The sequence below is a fragment of the Lytechinus pictus genome, chromosome 7 (assembly GCF_037042905.1).
Source record: "Lytechinus pictus isolate F3 Inbred chromosome 7, Lp3.0, whole genome shotgun sequence".
In the NCBI taxonomy this organism is placed as follows: Eukaryota; Metazoa; Echinodermata; class Echinoidea; order Temnopleuroida; family Toxopneustidae; genus Lytechinus; species Lytechinus pictus.
In genome coordinates, this window is record NC_087251.1 from 45,356,909 (window position 1) to 45,375,979 (window position 19,071).

Consider the following 19,071-nt stretch of genomic DNA (forward strand, 5'->3'; position numbering starts at 1 on the left):
TTCTTTGTCAAATGTTCTTCTTTCGTATACCTTTTCTCGCTTTTTTCCTTTTCCATTAAAAAAAAAGTCGTTTTCTTTTCCCTTTTCCTTTCCTTTTTATTGATTTTGACCATTTTTATCGGTCGGACTCATGGCAAGTTTGCAATAAAGCACTACATATTTTTTTTTTCATTGTAGAGTACTAGTACTGGTATATGATTGTATTATTTTGTTATTAAAATAAAATATTTATGTGTAATAAGAAGCGCTAAATCAATCAATTTGAAATTGAATGTTATATATTTTGTCTCTAATGAAATGTGAATAAAGTAATATTGATGCTAACATAATCATGATAATATAGTGTGTGTAAATTTAATCATGTAAAGATGAACCGGTTGATGGGGGTGGAATGCTCTTTTGGGGAAAATGTGACTGGCGATTGGTTGGCTATATATGCATTACATCAATTTACATACACATTAAATTCTAATGGTGTGACCAGTCGCATATTAGATTGTTCGTTTTGAAAATCTTGCCATAGATCTGTGTGCAAGGAAGCAAGGAAGTCAGCATAATACAATTCATGTATATTTGCCCTTATATCATATTATGCTGTGTACTTTTTTTTCTTTCTATTTAATTGTTTGTGAATGTGCCATTTTTTTATTTCAAATAAAGAGGATATAATAATATTTTCCACCAAAGTGACCTTGCGTTTTATCCATGCAAATTCACTATATGAAATCAATAAATATATATCAAACGTAAATATTTGCAGAATTATCTGCTTTTCCTGTGAATGGACAATCTTCAGTAATTCGCAATTCATGACGAAGTTTGATAGTATGATGTTATGTTTATACATGGGTTTGCAAACATACACGGCCCATTGTTTACATCGAAGCCAAAGTCAGAGCCACAGGTGAAAAGAAGTGGCGTATGTATTGTGACTCCGTTCAACCCCACGTTCAACCGCAGAATTCATCATCATCACTATTATATATACCAGTTTCCTCGTAAATACCATGCATTTATGGTTATTCCATTTTCTGGAAATTTACTACTGCTCAGCGCTGCTAATACATTGTCTACTTCAAACACCGGCTGTATTAAACCATGTTATATTCAAGCATCATAATTATGTAGCGCGGATTTGCTGCACATTCGGTGTCAAAGACTATCATCTGTTCGGGTGGCCTGTTCATCGAAATTGGCGTTTAAATTGTGACTTTCAAATTCGCTTCAATTGGCATGGACATGATGGATGGTATATTGAATATATGGATGTATGTATTCACGTATGGAGTATGGTGTACATTGTTGGGGCGGAGTGCATTCGGTGCAAGTAAGTATATAATTATAAGTTCACGTTTCTACCGCCCATTCTCATTTGTGACTATGCAGATATGTATATGTATATTTTTAGTTTTGTTTTGAATTTATTTTATATCCCCGTTGGAATTACACGATATATAGATTAAATATTTACCATTACATAGCACCCTTGAACTAGATAAAACCAGATACTACACGAAAGTGTCAGTTAGGTCAGGGCCCTGCCGGTTAACAATCTTTGAATAGGGGGTGCTGAGGGTTTTGTTCAGGGGGTTAAAAAACAAAACAAGCAAATAGATAAACAAACACTAAAAGGTTATTGCTCCCATTATCTCCGTCATTTGGGAGCAATAATCTTACCCTTATTTGTCAATCTGATTTCCAGGGGGTGCTTCCCCGTGCTGCCTATGGTACATAATACGCAGCACGTACCCCCTGAAAAATCTTATGGGGTGCTTCAGCATATCTGACTATTTTCTACTTTTCTAGTCACTTTTGACTAGATCGATCGATCGATATACAGTTGGGACCAGAATAAAGTTAAGGTAAATGACTAGACATCAATTCAATTCACTTCATTTATTCAACCATCAAAGGGATAAAAACAGTACAAGATAAAATATTAACAAAGTATCAGAAAAACAAAACAAATAGATGGTTCGGAGACCCCGGAGAAGCGGTGCTTATAAAAGGGGTCACCACGATGCATTGATACATTACAAATAACAAGTGTGAAGAAAAATATAACAAATATAATATATATATATAAATATAACATATATAACAGTATATATAATATAAATGACTGGGCGTTGTGGCGTACGCCTGTAATCCAAGCTGTGGGGAAGTTACAAATTGATGCAGAGGTTCGAAGTTCGAGCCCTGGTGACGTCTTTCGGATGGTGACGTTAAAGGTCGGTCCCAGACGTAAAAAAATCCTATCTGATTGATACACGTCTGACAAACTCAAATACACACACACACACACATTATTTAAAACAATGAAAAAAAATGCAATATAAATGTGGTTTGATCAAATGATTACAAAATTAAAAAGAGTGAAAATATTAGATCAAAATTAAATAAAAAACTCCTGCAGCAGCAAAAAAAAATCAATTGCACCCAACTGACTATAAACCGATCTTGTCATTTTAACTATAACATAGTTTGTTTTATACAGTGCGTCCCAAAAAAAACTATACACTTTTGAAATGGCTGCCAAATAAAAAATATAGCATTTTGGGATATTTTTTTAAACATATATGGAAAGCCAATAAAGTCAACTTTCAAATGACACCAAAAAATTGGAAAACTGTTTATGCTTGAGCGAGCACTGCCAACTGAAACAAAGGGTATGAAAATTAGGGTGGGCTGGAATTAGCCTTCCAATTTATGTCAGTTTTTAAGAGGCAAATCCTTTCGAACTTGCAAAGTTAAGGGCGTTGTGATAAATTAATGATCAACCGTAACCAGTTTTGGTTGCTTATGCAAATTCTATAAATTATTAAATTGAACTTTAATGCATGAGTGAACACAAATTACACTTTTGGGGCAGCATTTCAACTTTATCATTTGGATCTCTTTTTGGGCAGCATTTCAACTTTATCATTTGGATCTCTTTTTGGGCAGCATTTCAACTTTATCATGTGGATCTCAGCAGTGTGTTCATGGGAGTCGGGAGAATAGGGGGTGAGATAGGACTTAAGTGGGAGAAGTAGGTTGATGGAATAAGGGTCAACAGAACATTCAGCCCCCGCCCCCTCCCTCTTTCCCGCCCTCCCCTCCTGTTGAGAGACTGATGGCTATTGTCATGCAAGCGTGAAGTCCAGAGTGGAATGTTGATTTAATGATTAATTCTGAATTGGGGCATCAACTTTTTCCTGTCAATCATTTCATCAACAATTTATCAGTGAATCAACTCATTCAATGTGCAATGTGATCAATCAAACATTCAGGTTTTTTTAAATGAATTATTTCATTAATCATCATAATCATTAAATTTCTTGGTAATAATTCAATAAAAAAAGTGACCATCAGCCACCGGTCACTTGGCAGCTAAGTTTTGAATAGGCTACAATCCAGGAAGTGAGACAGAGAGGGGGGCTGGGAAATGGAGGTGGAGAGGGGAGGGTACATAATTATGACTTTCAATTTGTAAAAGGACAAAAAGAAGAAGAATGCCCTTTAAACCAAGTCTTAGCATATCTCGCCCTCTTGCTTGTAACAGGTACCATCACATTACTCTGACTCTCACGAACACACTTCTGAGGTCCACAAGATGAATATGCTACACTAAAATTACAATTCCTGTTCACTCATGCATTAAATTTCAATTTAGTAACTCATGAAATTTGCCTAAGAAACCAAAACTTATCTCACTCATTAATTTAGCTTAGCAAGTTCCAAAGGACTAACCACTCAAAAAAACTGTAAGGCTAATTCCTGCCCAGCCTAGCCGAGCTTAGTGTCTGAGGAGGAAAGAAGCGGGGGTGGGGGGGTTGAGATGGAGGGAGGGGTTGCTAAATGTTCTGTTGACCTTTATCCCATCAACGTACTTCACCTACCTAAGTCATATTACCCCCTCTTCTCCTGACTTTCATAAACACATTGTTGAGATCCACATGATAAAGGCAAAATGCTGCACTAAAAATTGCAATTCACGATCACTCATGCATTAAATTTCAATGTAATAAACGCATTGAATTTTCACAAACAACAAACTATCACAACTGATCTTTAATTCACCAAAGAACCCTCAACTTTGCAAGTACCAAACAAAAATCCTGAAAGAAATTGGAAGGCTAATTCCGGCCCACCCTAATTTTCATACCACTTGTTTCAGTGGGCAGTGCTCGCTCAAGCATGAATAGTTTTCCAACTTTTTGGTGTCACTTGAAAGTTGACTTTATCGGCTTTCCATATCTATAAGTTATTTCCCCCAAAGTGCTATATTTTTTATTTGCAGCCATTTCAAAAGTGTATAGTTTTTTTGGGGACGCACTGTAGAGTGTAGTATACAATGTGAACTAATATTCTGGGTAATTCCATGAAAATATTTTGTTTTTAAAATGTATTCCCGACCTTTTCTCCATTCTTACTCCTCTTTGCTAGCTGCTCTATCCATGAAAATTGGAGAGTATCAAAATTTGTCATCTAAAATATAATTCAATATTCATGTGAATGGCGTAGATGAATAGAAAATTGAAACCAAAAATATCATTCGTCAAAATATTAAAGGAGAATGAAACCCTTGAAACCAGCTGAATCCATATCAAAGAGAAAAATCAAAGAAACATATTGTTGAAAGTTTGAGGAAGATTGAATGAATAATAAGAAAGTTATGAGCATTTGAATATTGAGATCACTAATGCCATGTAGGTGAGATCACTAATGCCATTGACAATGCGACCAAGATCTGTGATGTCACACACGTACAACTCCCTCATTACTTATACTTATTTCACTTATATTCTCACTTTTATAGAGTCTATCACAAGGTGAGGTGTTCTCTTTATGAGAGCACAAGTACAGAGGTTTCACAACATTATATCATTGATGAATCGTTTGTCATATGATTAGAATGAGCAAAAAGATATGTTTTTTGGTATATTTTCAGTGTCCAAAAGGGGAGAGTTGTTCATCTGTGACATCATAGATCTTGGTCGCATTGCCAATGGGAGGATCTCCATAGCATTAGTGATCTCGACATTCAAATGATCATAACTCTTCTATTGCTAGTCCTATTTTACTCAAACTTTTGTTGATCTTATTCTTTGATTTTTCTGCTTTCACAAAAGCTAACTTGCTCCTAGAGTTTCATTCTCCTTTAACGAGAGTCACCATCGACCTGACTCTATATGGGCGGTATTCCAATTATTAAACCTAGGTGTAACCTTTTCTAAACTAGAATTTTAAGCCACACTGCTATGGAATGCTGGACTTACTCAGATTTCTTCTATATTCGAGGCAATTATAATGCATACATTAATTCGTCACTTCATTAGATTTTTGTATTTTCTTATTCTTTCCATTTCACGTCTAAATTATATTTTTGACATTTTTTCTTGGCAGCAGGAAAAGAAAACCTTCAATTGGTGAATGAGGGAGATGACAACTGGCACTCCATAAAAATGTGGTCTAAATTAACCCAGGTTTCACTAAACCATGGCTATCAGAATGTGCCACCATATGTCAATAGGAAATATCTATCGACCAAATATTTTGCCTCGCTGAGTGTATATTTACTTATATTTTTGGTGTAAAAAGGACGCATACCGATAAATAAATGAAAATCAACCAAAAATATTTGATGTAAATTAAAGACATACCCATCCCCTCCCCTGGAAAGAATGAGGGTAGGTTTTAATACCGCAAATAAACCTAAACAAAACCAACGTGACATTATTTAACAGTGTGATTTAAAAAAAAAATCCTCGGTTTTTTCCTACTTGGTGTTCTATCAGACGCTCTAAAATAAAAAAAAAATCGAGGGTCAGTTTTGACCCCACAAATTAGTCCATTGACACTTACAGGGAGAAAATGACTCCGAATTAGGTTAATATATCATTTCTGGATCAGGTCTGATCCTCTCTGTGTCACATCGGATCTATTTCCGAGTCATTTTAAGACAGAACTTGTTATCCTATACAATGCAAAACCTCCGACCACGAACCTAGAATCTATAAAATTATGTCCCCACCGTATAGAAGTGTTAAACAACACCAGTTTGGTTTTGGTCTAACACCAGATAGGTGATTATACAACATAAAACAGTTTCGGTTTGATTCCAAAATGTTGTTGTTTTTAAATACTTCTGTGGTCATATACAGGATAGATTCCGGGCTGGTGGTAAATCAACTCCGGAGTTTTTGCAGTGTGGATTGATTTCCCAGTCACCCCCCCCCCAAAAAAAAAAATAAAGACTGAATTATTTAAAAGTGGACGTTGTCTTACCATGGAGCTATAAACACAGAGTAGTATCTCCATGGTCTCACCACTAGGAGGGTCCTCTTATCCAGGCGGAAATCCAGCCGGATCAGATCCAATAGTGGGGGCGTTTCATAAAGCTGTTTGTAAGTTAAGAGCGACTTTGAGAACGATTTGTGATCCTTTCTTATGCGCTAAATCACCAATTAACATTTAATGGTGAATATCACTTACCACAAAAAAGGGTCACCAGACGTACGTAAAGTCGCTCTTACCTTACCAACAGCTATACGAACTGACCCCCTGTACCATTTCAGCGGCCATATTGTTTTTGGACAATAATAATAGTTTCAAGTTTCAAAATTTATTGATCAAAATCCACACATATATATAAATAATAATAAACATGCCAACACTAGTCGGTATCTCAAAACTAATCCGGTTCGATCCGCGCCTGTTCTTATCTATCATATAATTTCAAATTTCCATACGCAGTGAGTGAGATGAACCTACTGAGTGGTTCATCAAGCTTCGAAGGCGTTGTTCAGTATCGCTATGATGGTGTGACTGGTTTAATCTGCGATCAGGACTGGGATCATCTTGACGCGGAGGTGGCATGTCGACAGCTTGGCTACCAGCAAGGACTGAGTCTAAAACCGGTATCACTTGGACCAATCTCTGGTTACATCTGGAATAGGTATTCATTTTCAGAATTTGTTCCCAATGCGCTATGTCTGGCCCCTCAAAATATTTGACTCATTGCGCTACTGGAAGTAGGGCCCTGGGAACGATTTTTTTGACTGGGGGTGCTGTAAATTTGACAAGCAAAAAAAAACACACAAAAAAAGGATTTCACTAAAAAAGAAAATTATTATCGTCCCGAAAACGAAAAATTTCATGAGCAAAAGAAAAAAAAAGGGTTTCACTATAAAATATAGGTCATAAGTCATTTTGCTTACATCTCTCTGTTTTTTTTAAACACCAACCAGAATTCCTTGGGGTGCTGCCTATGGGGAATAATACATGCAACACCCCCGGCACATGACTAGAAGGTCGAATGACCAAATCTGGACACGTTTATGATAATCAAAATACAATCGTAGATGAAAGCAACCAATTTGACAACAACCAAGTAAATTGGTAAACAACATGAAAATCATTGTCAGGTATATAGGCAAATACTACATGACAGAATGTCACTTTGAAATGGAGACCTGTTTAATGGCCAGCAATGAGCTAATCTGCCAAGAGAATTACGCTTTCTCAATTTGGGGTGAAGGTCCTAACTCAATGAGTCGCAAATAATATCTGCGATTGGTTGTAACTTTATGAACAAAGTCAGCCGTAGACCGACAACTGGGCCCCGTATAGTAACACAAAGGTTAGCGATTAATCGTACACTGGATTTTCACGATTGATTGTACACTGTAGTCTATGGAATCAATCGCAGAAAAATGTTCTACGATCATTGCTAAGCTTTGTGTTACAGGCCCCTGCACTGTCTTATTGGTGTAGTCAGGAATTGTCAACAGGACATGCAACAAGAGCCAGAGGGGCAAGGAGAGGTACCCGAGCACTCGAGGAGAGGGAAGCAGGGTTTGGAAAGGGGTGCTCTCCTGTTCCGATATGCATGATATAAGTTTTCAAACAGTCATAATTTACTTGTATTCCTTGTCTAATATTTTTGAAAATGTCCCATTTATCTTCTTTCACATAAATCATCTTATGTAATAATAACAATAATAATAATAATAGCTGGATTTATAAAGCGCTTTTTGCCTGAGGATTACAAAGCGCTGCTATTATTACCCCGGCTTTAGCTCGAGCTACCGTCACCGGCGCTCAGTGCATGCAACGAATTGCTCCTGCCGGGTACCCATTCACCTCACCTGGGTCGAGTGCAGCATAGTGTGGATATTTTTTTTGCTGAAGGAAAACACGTCATGGCTAGGATTCGAACCCACGACCCTCTGTTTCAAAGGCGAGAGTCAGAACCACTAGACCACGTTATATTATAACCAACGTTCCCTTTGTAGGGGTTGTACTGTTTTTGTGACTCCACCTACAGAGATTTCGATTGTATAGGAACAGAAGATCGCCTTGAGAACTGTACCTTCACAGATGGGGACATACCGATCTTTCCGCCTTGTCCTTCAGATCACATCGCACAAGTCTCTTGTGGACCTCCCCGTGGTGAGTGTGTATACACTAAGAAATGAAGGTTCAAGTTTGTATCCTAAATGAAACTCCATCAAAGAATAAAAAAGTTATCAGAATTTTCATTATTTGCTTTGTGACGTCATATGCGAGCAGCTTTCCTACATATCTTATGGTAACTGAAAAATCAATGAAATGTCATTTTCGCAGAAAACTGGAAATGTTTTTTACTGTTCCGTTAGTATATCAATACACAAACCATATTTCACACCCGCTCCTTAAAAAAATAAATAAATAAGTCGTCACGAACCATTACAAATGAAATTTATGCATTTTATATTACATAACATATGGGGCAGCTGCTCGTTTATGACGTCACAAATTTAAAACAAAACCTTGAATTTCTAATAACTTTCTTTATCTTTAATTAACTCTCCTCAAACCTTCATCAATAATTTTTTTCTGCTATTTTTAGAACAAAGTTTTCGTCAGGGTGAATTACTTCCCCTTTAAGGATCTAAATGGCTAAAAGTGCAAAAAAAAATCACATTTTTTTATTATTATAGACCCCTATGCACCAAGAAATGCTCGTTTACATCCTAAAAGGTTACGTAAAGAATGATTCAAATCTGCACCTTCATTACCTGGTTGGTCTCTGTACCCTATTACCATGATTACGGTGTTTAATGTCGCTATTAAAGCTGCACAAATGAGCATAATTACACGCATTAGCACCCCTTGTGGTGCTGCTAACCCTATATAGGGGGTGCTACAATAGCAGCCTGCTATTGTAGCACCCCCTATAGGGTTCAAATTTGGACTCCTTTGGGATCGTAGAAAGAGATGTAACAATAACCGTTTTTTTTTTAAAACAACAACAACAACTCGATAGTTCTGCATGTAGTCCGTGATTAAGAAAACGAGCCATTGTGACACGGTGACACGTCATAGGTTTGATAGAGTTTACAAGTAAACTTGCTCAAGTTGCACTTCTAGAAGTCGCGCAAGACGAAGCAATTCTTTCAGAATAGATTATGCACAACATTTCTGGGTAGAATTTCGTCTAATTCGAATAGATCTCAGTGGTCCCAAGGCAATTGACTTATATACACAGGAAGGTTGGAAGCTCATTCTAGTGGCTGTAGATCATTCTCCCCACCAGACCCACAGTCCCGCATTCCTGGGCCGTCTCTCTTACTCCCTCATTTTCATCTTCTTTCTTGTATTGTGTCGATCATCATTCTCTTCAATCCGGACTTTTTGCATTTACTACGGAGACACTCTGCACTCTCCAATTCCTTTGAAAATGCACTGTGGAGAACTGAGAGGCTCTTGTCGAAAGTAGGCGCGGACCGGGACAGCATCGGAATCTCTTGACTCTGGACAATGACATTATTTGCAATTGTTCGTCCGGTGCAAATCTTTGGATGTTCTGCTGTCCCAGTCCATCAACTTTCGACAAAACCCCTCTCAGCTCTCCATTGTGATTTTAATTGCGTTTTCAAAGGAATCGATGCGTTGTGGAGAGTGTCTCCGTAGTAAATGCAAAAACTCTCTAATCTCTCCATAGACTTCGACATCCGAATGGCGGGTAGTAACTTCACAGAGCAGGGTCGGTTAGAGGTTCACCTGGATGGTGAGTGGGGCTCTGTTGCCGACAGAGGATCGTTCGACGAGGAGACCCTTGGGGTCGTTTGCAGGGTACTGGGATACCGGGACGGGTCGTCGTTCCGTACCAATTCCGCGGGATTCGGGAGAGGAGACGGACCAATTCTAATCGACGACCTGCAATGTGATATGTATACACGGGGCTTCATTTTCTCTTCTTTAACAACTAATATATCTCAGTGCAATGTGATGTTTACAAATGATAATACAACTACGCAGATTCATCAAAACGACATTGGTGTCGTTTGCTATCCATATGGTGAGTTTTGTGATGAATCAGTGGATTTTACAATTTGCTCCCTCTCTCTCTCTCTTCGATAGAAATCTTAATTGGTGAAGCGCATTTTTCAAAGTGGCAATCTTGAATTACTTGCAAGTTGATATGATGCAGATAACATTTTCTAGAAAACTAAGCTCAAATGGGTTCCTCTTCATTAAAATGACTAGCAAAAGTGTGCGAATCGCGACACAGCAAAGTTTGATAAATCACCATTATCATAAATAATTATATGATTTATAATTCCATACTTTACTTTATCTCTATTAGTTGCATACCTTTTGAAAACAAATCATTGATTTAATCTGCATTAAATATTTTTTGATCTCTCATTGAGGTTGATGAGGAAATTATGATAAATAAGATTAATAGATAAGATGAACATTTAGTTTACTATAGACCTATATGCATAATATTTTCTTCTACGGAATATAGACGAGTCTTAATTTTTATCATAAAATTACGTATTTTGAACAGAATCAGTTGCAAATCACCCTGTAAGATTGATCGATGAAGACGGTGAAATCAACCCCGATTATGGACGAGTTGAGATCTACCACGATGGGGAATGGCGCTCCGTATGCTCGGAAGATTACCATAGGTTTTACTATGTGAGTTATTAAGATAGTTCCTTGACGGCACGGCTTGACCTTGATCTTGATGATCCATATTCTGGTATAAAGTTTTGGTTTAACAATGGAAAGCCAATTCTGTCCCGGAATAAGATTAGATGATGTTATTCATCCTTGAATTAAGCAGAAACAGAGAACATAATAATGTAAGAAAAATGCAATGTGAACAAAATGTTGACACTAATTTAGTTAGTAAGCGCTAAACAAATTCTTGAGATACAGATTCCCGTCTTGGTCACTGGCGGACCCGGGGGGGGGGGGGCACAGCCGGCCCGTGCCGCCCCCCCCCCCTTTGAGAAGCAAAAGTAAAATTTGTAATGTAAAACTGTCATTAAAACAGAACTGTGCCCTCCTTTTGAAAGTGAAGACCTTTTTTTTTTGCTTGTCAAATTTTTCCTCGGAAAGATGTGCCCCCCTTTTGGAAAATCATGGATCCGCCCCTGGTCTTGGTCATCTTGGGCGTCAACTTGATCATCATGAGGAGAACCATCTCGATTTCGGGCATGGACTTTTTGTTTACTGTTTCCTCTGGCTCGGTACAGTATAGAGCACATTATCTTGCTTCAAACATGGACCTACAATGCTTCAAAATGATGCACATGCCTTCTTGATAGGTTTCTCCATGCCTTTCGATTTTGTCCATGAGCTTAAATGTGCCATAGCCTATTTTGTACAATGATAATGCATTTGTTTTCATCGCGTCCTGTCTTTGTATTGAGCGTAGGTGCGACTCTCTTTCGCTCGCTAGAGGAAAGTTGTCTAGCTAGGACGATCTTCGGAAGGCGGCTTTTCTCCATCCCGTCGACATGCCAAGCCCAACGCAGCTTCAGTTGGACGAGGATCATGTGGCTTCGATACTCACACGGTCTTGTCAGCCAATCCTGAATATGCTACGGGGACATCGCCAATGGAAGCGTTCTACATGTATATAGGAGGGGTTTGTGGCGGCAATAGAAAGTCCAAGACTTGGTTTACAGTCCTCAGAGTTCATGGGCTAGGAGTGCACATCTACACTTGGTCGTTTTATAGCATCGTTGTCCTGATTTAAGATCCTCAAACTCCAATATTATTGATTTCGACTACGTAGTAAGATGCCCATTGACCGTGACAAGCCAACTGGGTGTCCTGAAGATAAGCATTTTATAGGCTTTTCTAGTCCCTCAGGCTCCCGATTGAAGCAAGCATAGCCCCCCCCCCCCTAGATAAGGCTGCTTAATCGCATATAGGATGTACCGGGTGATATTGTCATTTCTGCGTCAACAACGACCAATATCGATGCCGCTTGCATCAGGCAAGATTGGAACTGCAGATCCCAGCATCGTCTTGTCAGGCTACTCTCTTTCTCATCGCTACAAGACTTCTTGGTGGCAAAAGGTTTGATCTCCCTGTCTTTGTACTGAAGTTTTAAGCTTGGGTACAGTACTTGCCCTGCTATACCGGTCCCTCCTTGAAGAGTACAGCGAAATCTCGAGACCGTAGCCACTCCTAAGAAGGTGACCCCAAATGCAGTGGGAATTCTTACCCTGGACAAGGGACCGTTACCGGTTACTGACAGCCGGAGCCAGCTGAGCCCGGGACTCGTGTCAGGCAGGGTCGTCACGCCCTGAAGTAGTAGACAATTCCACTACCCACTACCTATATTACACCATTCCCAAGGGCTGATGATATCATTTCCAAAATGCTTTTTCACTGGCTTTGTCTATGTGTTGGATACTGCTATTTTAGGATGAATGATACTACCACAGAAAGAGAAAATAACCCCTCCTATAACTGGTATAACGCAACCTTGGATGCAAAAACATACAGAGGTGTGACAATTAGACAAAATGTCTCTTTGTTCTTCCTAAATGATCTCGAGAAATCTCACTTTAAATTTCACTTTTAAATAAGTCCATCGTTTTGAGATAATCATTCAGGCTTTGTGAAGAAAAATATTGTCGTTCTGATATGTGTCATCTTCTTCTTTCCTTCAAAGGGTCCTCGTGCCGTGGCGGAATAGCAAAGAAATGAATAATATACATATACATCTTTATCGCTTACATGCATTGATTTTGTTAATAACATCTTTCATAAATGCTATATTTACACAGTCATAATCCCTTTTTTTAGCAAATATGTTTGGAACTGGACCCGGGATGGGATTTCATCGGGGACACATTGGATCTGACGTCTTACAACTTATCGACATCCGCTAAACAGGCTTGGTTCGATCTTCACGCATGTCTTGGAGTTGAACGACTTTATAAATGTGACCACGGTGGATGGGGTCAAATCGGACAATGTCCTGTTCAAAACATTGCCGGACTGAGTTGTATTCGGATACTAACCACTAGAGAACCACCAAGTAAGTTGAGAATGTTCCTTTCTTCTGGAACATTATGATGATGTTGTTGTTGATCAGTGGCGGGCCGTGACCCGGAGGAGACATGATTGGAGGGGGCACTGTATTGTTTGTGAACAATGCTGTGCCCCTCCAATGCTTTGTCTTCTCCGGGTCACGGTCCGCCACTGTTGTTGATGATGAGGATGATGATAATGATGGTGATGATGGTGGTGGTGGTGATGATAATGATGATGATGATGATAGTGATGATGATGATGACGATGATGATGGTGGTGGTGATGATGATGATGGTGATCATGATCATGATGATGGTGATAACAAATTTGACGTTGACATATTTTTTCAAAGACATGACGGTCAGAAGGGAAAAATATAAATACATTTATTTCTTTCCGCATGAAATCTTACAGCTTACCAACCCTCTCCTGGACCTGAGGCATGGCTATTCGTAGTCGTTGGCTTCGCAATTATCACGATCCTTTTCTTCGTAGTCCTTTGCATCTGGCGCTTATATAAAGGAATCCAAGCCCAGACGAATTCCACTTCTGTTAGGTCACAACCTACAGTCAACATGGTCGAAGTCAGGGCAGTATATCCTTCAGCGTCGAACCCTGATTCCACTGTTACTGATTCAGCCCTTAGCTATAACAACGACCTGCCGCCATCTTATGAATCGGTTGTTTCTGGATCGCACGCGCAGGTTAAGAGCAATGACACAGAAACAGGGGATCTAGGTGGTGACGTTGGTCAGGATTGATGTTGGTAATAGTGGATGAGACTGGAACTGAAGTACCCTTTCCAGATACTCTTCCAGAGAAAGGGACACTCTCTGACTTGGAATCAGTCTTTCATACTTGGAATCACCAATCAGGTAGTAATGATGATATTGGTAGGGCTGGAACCGGAGTAGCCCTACCTGATGAAGCCTATAGTCTTTCTTTTATGACGGTAATTTCGGTAGGACTGGAACTTCAGTATCCCCATCAGAGACCCTTCCGGCCTTTGGACTTGGAATCAGTCTTTCGGACGAGGAGTCACCAATGGAACCGAAGAAGCCCTTCGTGAGGAACTCTAGTCCTTCCGACTTGAAATCAGCTGTTAATTATGATGATGATGATGATGATTATGGTGATGATGATTATGATCATAATGATGATGATGGTGATGATGATGAGTTGATGATGCTAATAGTGCTGTGGGCTGGAACTGACGTACTCCTTCAAAAGGAACCCTATCATATTTCTGTCTATAAATCCAAACGACCCTCCATTTTAAAGATTTGTCCAATGTAATTTGTATTCGAAAACTATGCAAGAACGAATTATGGAAATCATTTGTCTATTTCATACGAATCTTGAATCCTTTTGGAAAGAAGAGTCATTTAAAGATATAATTGTTGAATTACGATATGATTGTTGAAAAGTAAACACCGACTAAATTTACTCACTATAAAAGGTAATTCCTCTTTTCTATTGCCCAACAAAATGCAATGAATGTTTATATTGCATTTATCTCGGTATTAAACTCATTAATGAAATATCGATCCCATTAAACGTGTGTCGTGTTCTTTTTAAATGTATGTTTACTTTTTGTTGGAATTTCAAGTCTATTAATTTACTATTTTCATATATCTAATATGCTGCACCCCTAGGTACTTTCAAAAGTAGGATTGTAATTACTCTCAAATGTATGGCTTGTTACGATCGTCTGCGTTCGCGGAGCGGGGATGGAGCGGGGGTGGCCGCACCCTTTCGAGAAAACCGGGGGAGCTTTTCTCGAAAGGGTGGGTTGAGGGAGGGGAGTCAAAATAACGCACCTTTTCGAGACAACCGGGGGAGCTTTTCACGAGAGTCAGTGCTGAGTAGTCTCTTGTACCTGCAGTTGTTTATTTGTGTGTAAATTTGTGCGAGGGTATTGAGGCCGCATATGAGATGAGGTTGTGTGTGCATGGGTGTGTGTGTGTGGGTGCATGTGTGTCATCTTTGGAACACTTCGACGGACATTTGCATTAAAAAAGGAAGGAAAAAATACAAATTTTGTGCATTTTCATTTAGGCTTATTTATTTTCAATAGTCTCGGCGGTGCACGCGTCCACCGGATTCTACCGTACATGGTAACAAGTTACTACTAGCTAGCAGCTTGCGAAGGAAAGCCAGTTTCAAAGTAATTGCTTCCCTGTGGTGTCCAGATGAGAGGGGGGGGGGAATTCGGGGGCTTGCCCCCTTCCCCTCCCAAACAAAAAAATAACCACGTCCAAGAAAAAAAAAGAAAGGAAAAGAGAGAAGGGTGAAATATATTTTTTCTGAATATTATGCCATACATAATTGATTTTTTTTTTAAAGATAAAATTGTCAAAATTTTTGCTCGCTCACAACTTCTTTTTCAATTTTGCCCGATACGCCATTTCTAGCCCCCTCAAATTCTTTGGCTCATTACGCCACTGATATGTTTCATTATTTCTAGGTAAATGCTAATTTATTCAGAATAGAATATGCTATTTCTCCTAATTCCATTGTTTTATGATTTTGTGGAATTCTTATGGGCCCAGAATTACTTCATTAATATGCAATTTTATTCAAAATCACAAAAAAACTGCAAGCTCTCTTCTTTTTCTCCTAATTATCAGTGGCGTAATGAGTCCAAAATTTTGAGGTGCCAGATATGTCGTATTGGGCAAAATGTACTAACAGTTGTGAGCGAGCAAGAAAAAAAATCTTTTTTTTTATTTTAAAAAAAAAATCAAATTTTGTACCAGATTTTGACATAAAAATATTCAGAAAATGATATCATATTTCACCTTTCTCTCTTTTCTTTTTTCTTTTTCTTTTCTTTTCTTTCCTTTCCTTTTTTTGCCATTTTGGTTTGGGGGTGTGCACTTCTACTTACATAGTCTATTAATATTATATTGTTGTTATTATTTGATGAATAATTTTCATAGAAACAACTGGTTCAGAAAACTATTGAACACAGTCTTTCGTGAAAAGCTCCCCCGGTTTTCCCGAAAAGGTGCGTTTCTTTGACTCCCCTTCCTCAACCCACCCTTTCGAGAAAAGCTCCCCCAGTTTTCTTCAAAGGTGCGGCCATCCCCGCTCCGCGAACGCAGACGATCATAACAAGCCCAAATGTATGTTGTTTTTTTCAGAATGTCGATTCATATATGCAATGTATATGTTGTGGTTGTACCATGTATTCATTACACTCTAAAAACTGAAATGCTAAAATAAATATTTTGAAAGGCTGGAGTGACAACCTTCTCTAAATGTTGCATTTACAGACCTGCCAACCGTCTACAACCAAAAAAAGTATTCTTAGAAGGAGAAAAAAGTATTTTTTGACAAAAAGACAATTTTTAAACATTTGGCTCAACATAACAATCGGCTTTAATCGCCAGCCTGTTGTAGTGAGATCGGTGAAAAAACATGTGAAATGACCCTACTTAAAACTTGATAATTCACCCTTTTAAACATGTGCTCGTAGGCGAGAATTTACTTGTTCTTTTCATGCAACAAGTTACTAGCCTGATAGGGATTTTTACCGGTCTGGAACTGTCAGACCGCCGCGGCACGAGATGTGTATAATACATACTCCATGATTGGAAATAATAAAAAAAAGTAACAAATCATACAAAAAAAGTATTGGTGTATTCATAGCAAAAAGAGAAACAAATACTCTAAAAAGCAATTGGTTGCCGTGTCTGCATTTACCACTTAAATGATTTGGATTCGGCTTTATGTAAGGTTGGATATAACATCTGAAAAAAGTTGTCCCTCCTGCAGTCTTTAAAGTGTTAATTTAACATTTCAATTTTTGTTTATATCTACTATTGATTATGGGATTTACAACTTGAAGAAATGTGAAGAAAATTATCCTTTAACCGAGACGAGCATTTATTTTAAAACTCTTATTCACTACCTATCCAAAAGAGCTTCCCTTTTTTCCCAAGAAATTATGATATCTTGGCAATGCAAGATACAATTTCATCACAAAATGTTAAATGATGTTTCTGTGTCATAATGAGAATAATGTTACCCAATTCCCTTCAAGATTAATTCAAATTGAAAAATCCATGGCATTCGTAGCAAACTAGAAGTAAATTCAAATAGTTACAACCCCTCTTTGCCACCCGCATGCTTATCCGATCTGGATTCATATACATTGAATGCCCTTGGACCTATTTGCTAGAATAATAGAATTCATTACTTAATTCAACTAATGCATATATATTTCTACAACAATAAAAAAAAAAGTAGGGCCTATATTTCCGGAACCAAAAACGTCTTAACCAAGGTTATTTTCATTGTAATAACTCCCTTTCGGATGTTTGTTTTATAGGCGTAATTTCCTTCGGCAAGAAATTCATCCACATTGTACTGCACTCGACCTAGGTGAGGTGAATGGGTACCAGGCGGGATTTATTCCTTGAACGCTTTAGCGCCTATTAATATGGCGGCTTAGCTAGCTACAGCCGGGGTAATAATAATTTTATGATACTAAGTATCAAAGCACGGTTGAGTATATGCACATAGTAACTGCGCTATATAAATGGACATATTATTATTATTTATAATTATTGTAGTCCGTTTGTCATTGTTTTAATGTAATTTATATATTAATTTGTAATTCATGGCGCCAATTCATTCAGGCTTTTCTCCCTTTTTAAGCACCTACGATATATTCATGCCATTGAATTTTGTATGAATAAAAGTTGAATTAAATGCATATAATATATTTTACAAAAAGAATCAATCTCTCCATTTTTTCCCCTTAAAGACGTCTCTAATACTGTACTTTTAATTAACGTGGCCCCGTTGCATAAAAGCTACTATGATAATACTAACTTTGTCATCCAATGGTATCATCTATAGGGAATTCTTGAATTTCATCGGCCGTTGAGCATTGTTGCCATAATTACCATTGGATGGTAAAATTATAAACATGATAATAGTAACTTATATGCAAATGGACCGTGGTCGTAATTAGTCTGCAGGCACAGACCATGATTGAAACTTTGTTCAACAAGTGGATCTCCACGCAAAGACTAGCTCATACAAAAATTACACAAGGTATTAGACAGGGGCCGCGGAAAAGATTTCAAAGTGGGGGGGGGGGGGGGCTGACCATGCAAAAAATCACAATCCTATGGTAATTTTTACGTTTTTGTACACGGTTTTGGAAAAAAGTGGGGGGGGGGGGCTGAAGCCTATAGGTTAAAGGGGTCCAGGCAGAAAATGATATGATTTGAAGAGATAAAGTAAAATCAGAACCCCCACCCCCAAAAAAGGGTGAAAATTATTTTCATCAAATTCGGAAAAGGAATAACAATATGAATGAGATGTGGAAAAGTAATTAAAATCTGATTTAAGGTGCAAGATAATCATTGCCGCAACTTATGTAACAAGGTAAATCGTACACACGTGTATGAAAATATGAAATAATTACGATGTCATATAATAACAAAAGAGAATGAAAAGGGGGACATGACATCAACAACCAACCTAATGCATAGTGGCGGCGTGCATATATAACCGTTTCCACAAAATATTGGTAAGCTTTAAAATTCAATAACTTCCTCATTTGTTATCAGATTTTTGTGAAAATTTCGGTGTGATGAATGGTGAAAAAATGAGGAAAAACAAGGAAGCAGGTAGAATTAAAATACATGTACTCACAAGAGAGGTTTGGGGCATTTAACTCTATAATTACCCGCTATCCAAGTAAAAGGGGGCCTCCATTTGTCTTACCCCCCCCCC

General features: G+C 38.2%; 1 protein-coding gene across 1 annotated transcript; it reads left to right on the forward strand.

Moving 5' to 3' along the window:
- The first annotated feature begins 870 nt into the window (after positions 1–870).
- LOC129265682 (neurotrypsin-like) lies at positions 871–16,917 on the forward strand. Its single transcript, XM_054903647.2, has 8 exons — positions 871–1,327; positions 6,739–6,940; positions 8,312–8,436; positions 9,971–10,327; positions 10,823–10,956; positions 13,087–13,321; positions 13,732–15,008; positions 16,396–16,917. Exons 1-7 carry the CDS (start codon positions 1,234–1,236, stop codon positions 14,076–14,078), a joined length of 1,494 nt encoding a protein of 497 aa, XP_054759622.2. The 5' UTR covers positions 871–1,233; the 3' UTR covers positions 14,079–15,008; positions 16,396–16,917.
- The last annotated feature ends 2,154 nt before the right edge of the window (positions 16,918–19,071 follow it).

Bases quoted from the DNA above. Each gene is read 5' to 3' on its own strand.
- LOC129265682 (XM_054903647.2), top strand. From the start codon at position 1,234: ATGGACATGATGGATGGTATATTGAATATATGGATGTATGTATTCACG. The intron at 1,328-6,738 runs GTAAGTATATAA...TTCCATACGCAG, and splicing joins GCGGAGTGCATTCGGTGCAA to TGAGTGAGATGAACCTACTG. The intron at 10,957-13,086 runs GTGAGTTATTAA...CCCTTTTTTTAG, and splicing joins ATTACCATAGGTTTTACTAT to CAAATATGTTTGGAACTGGA.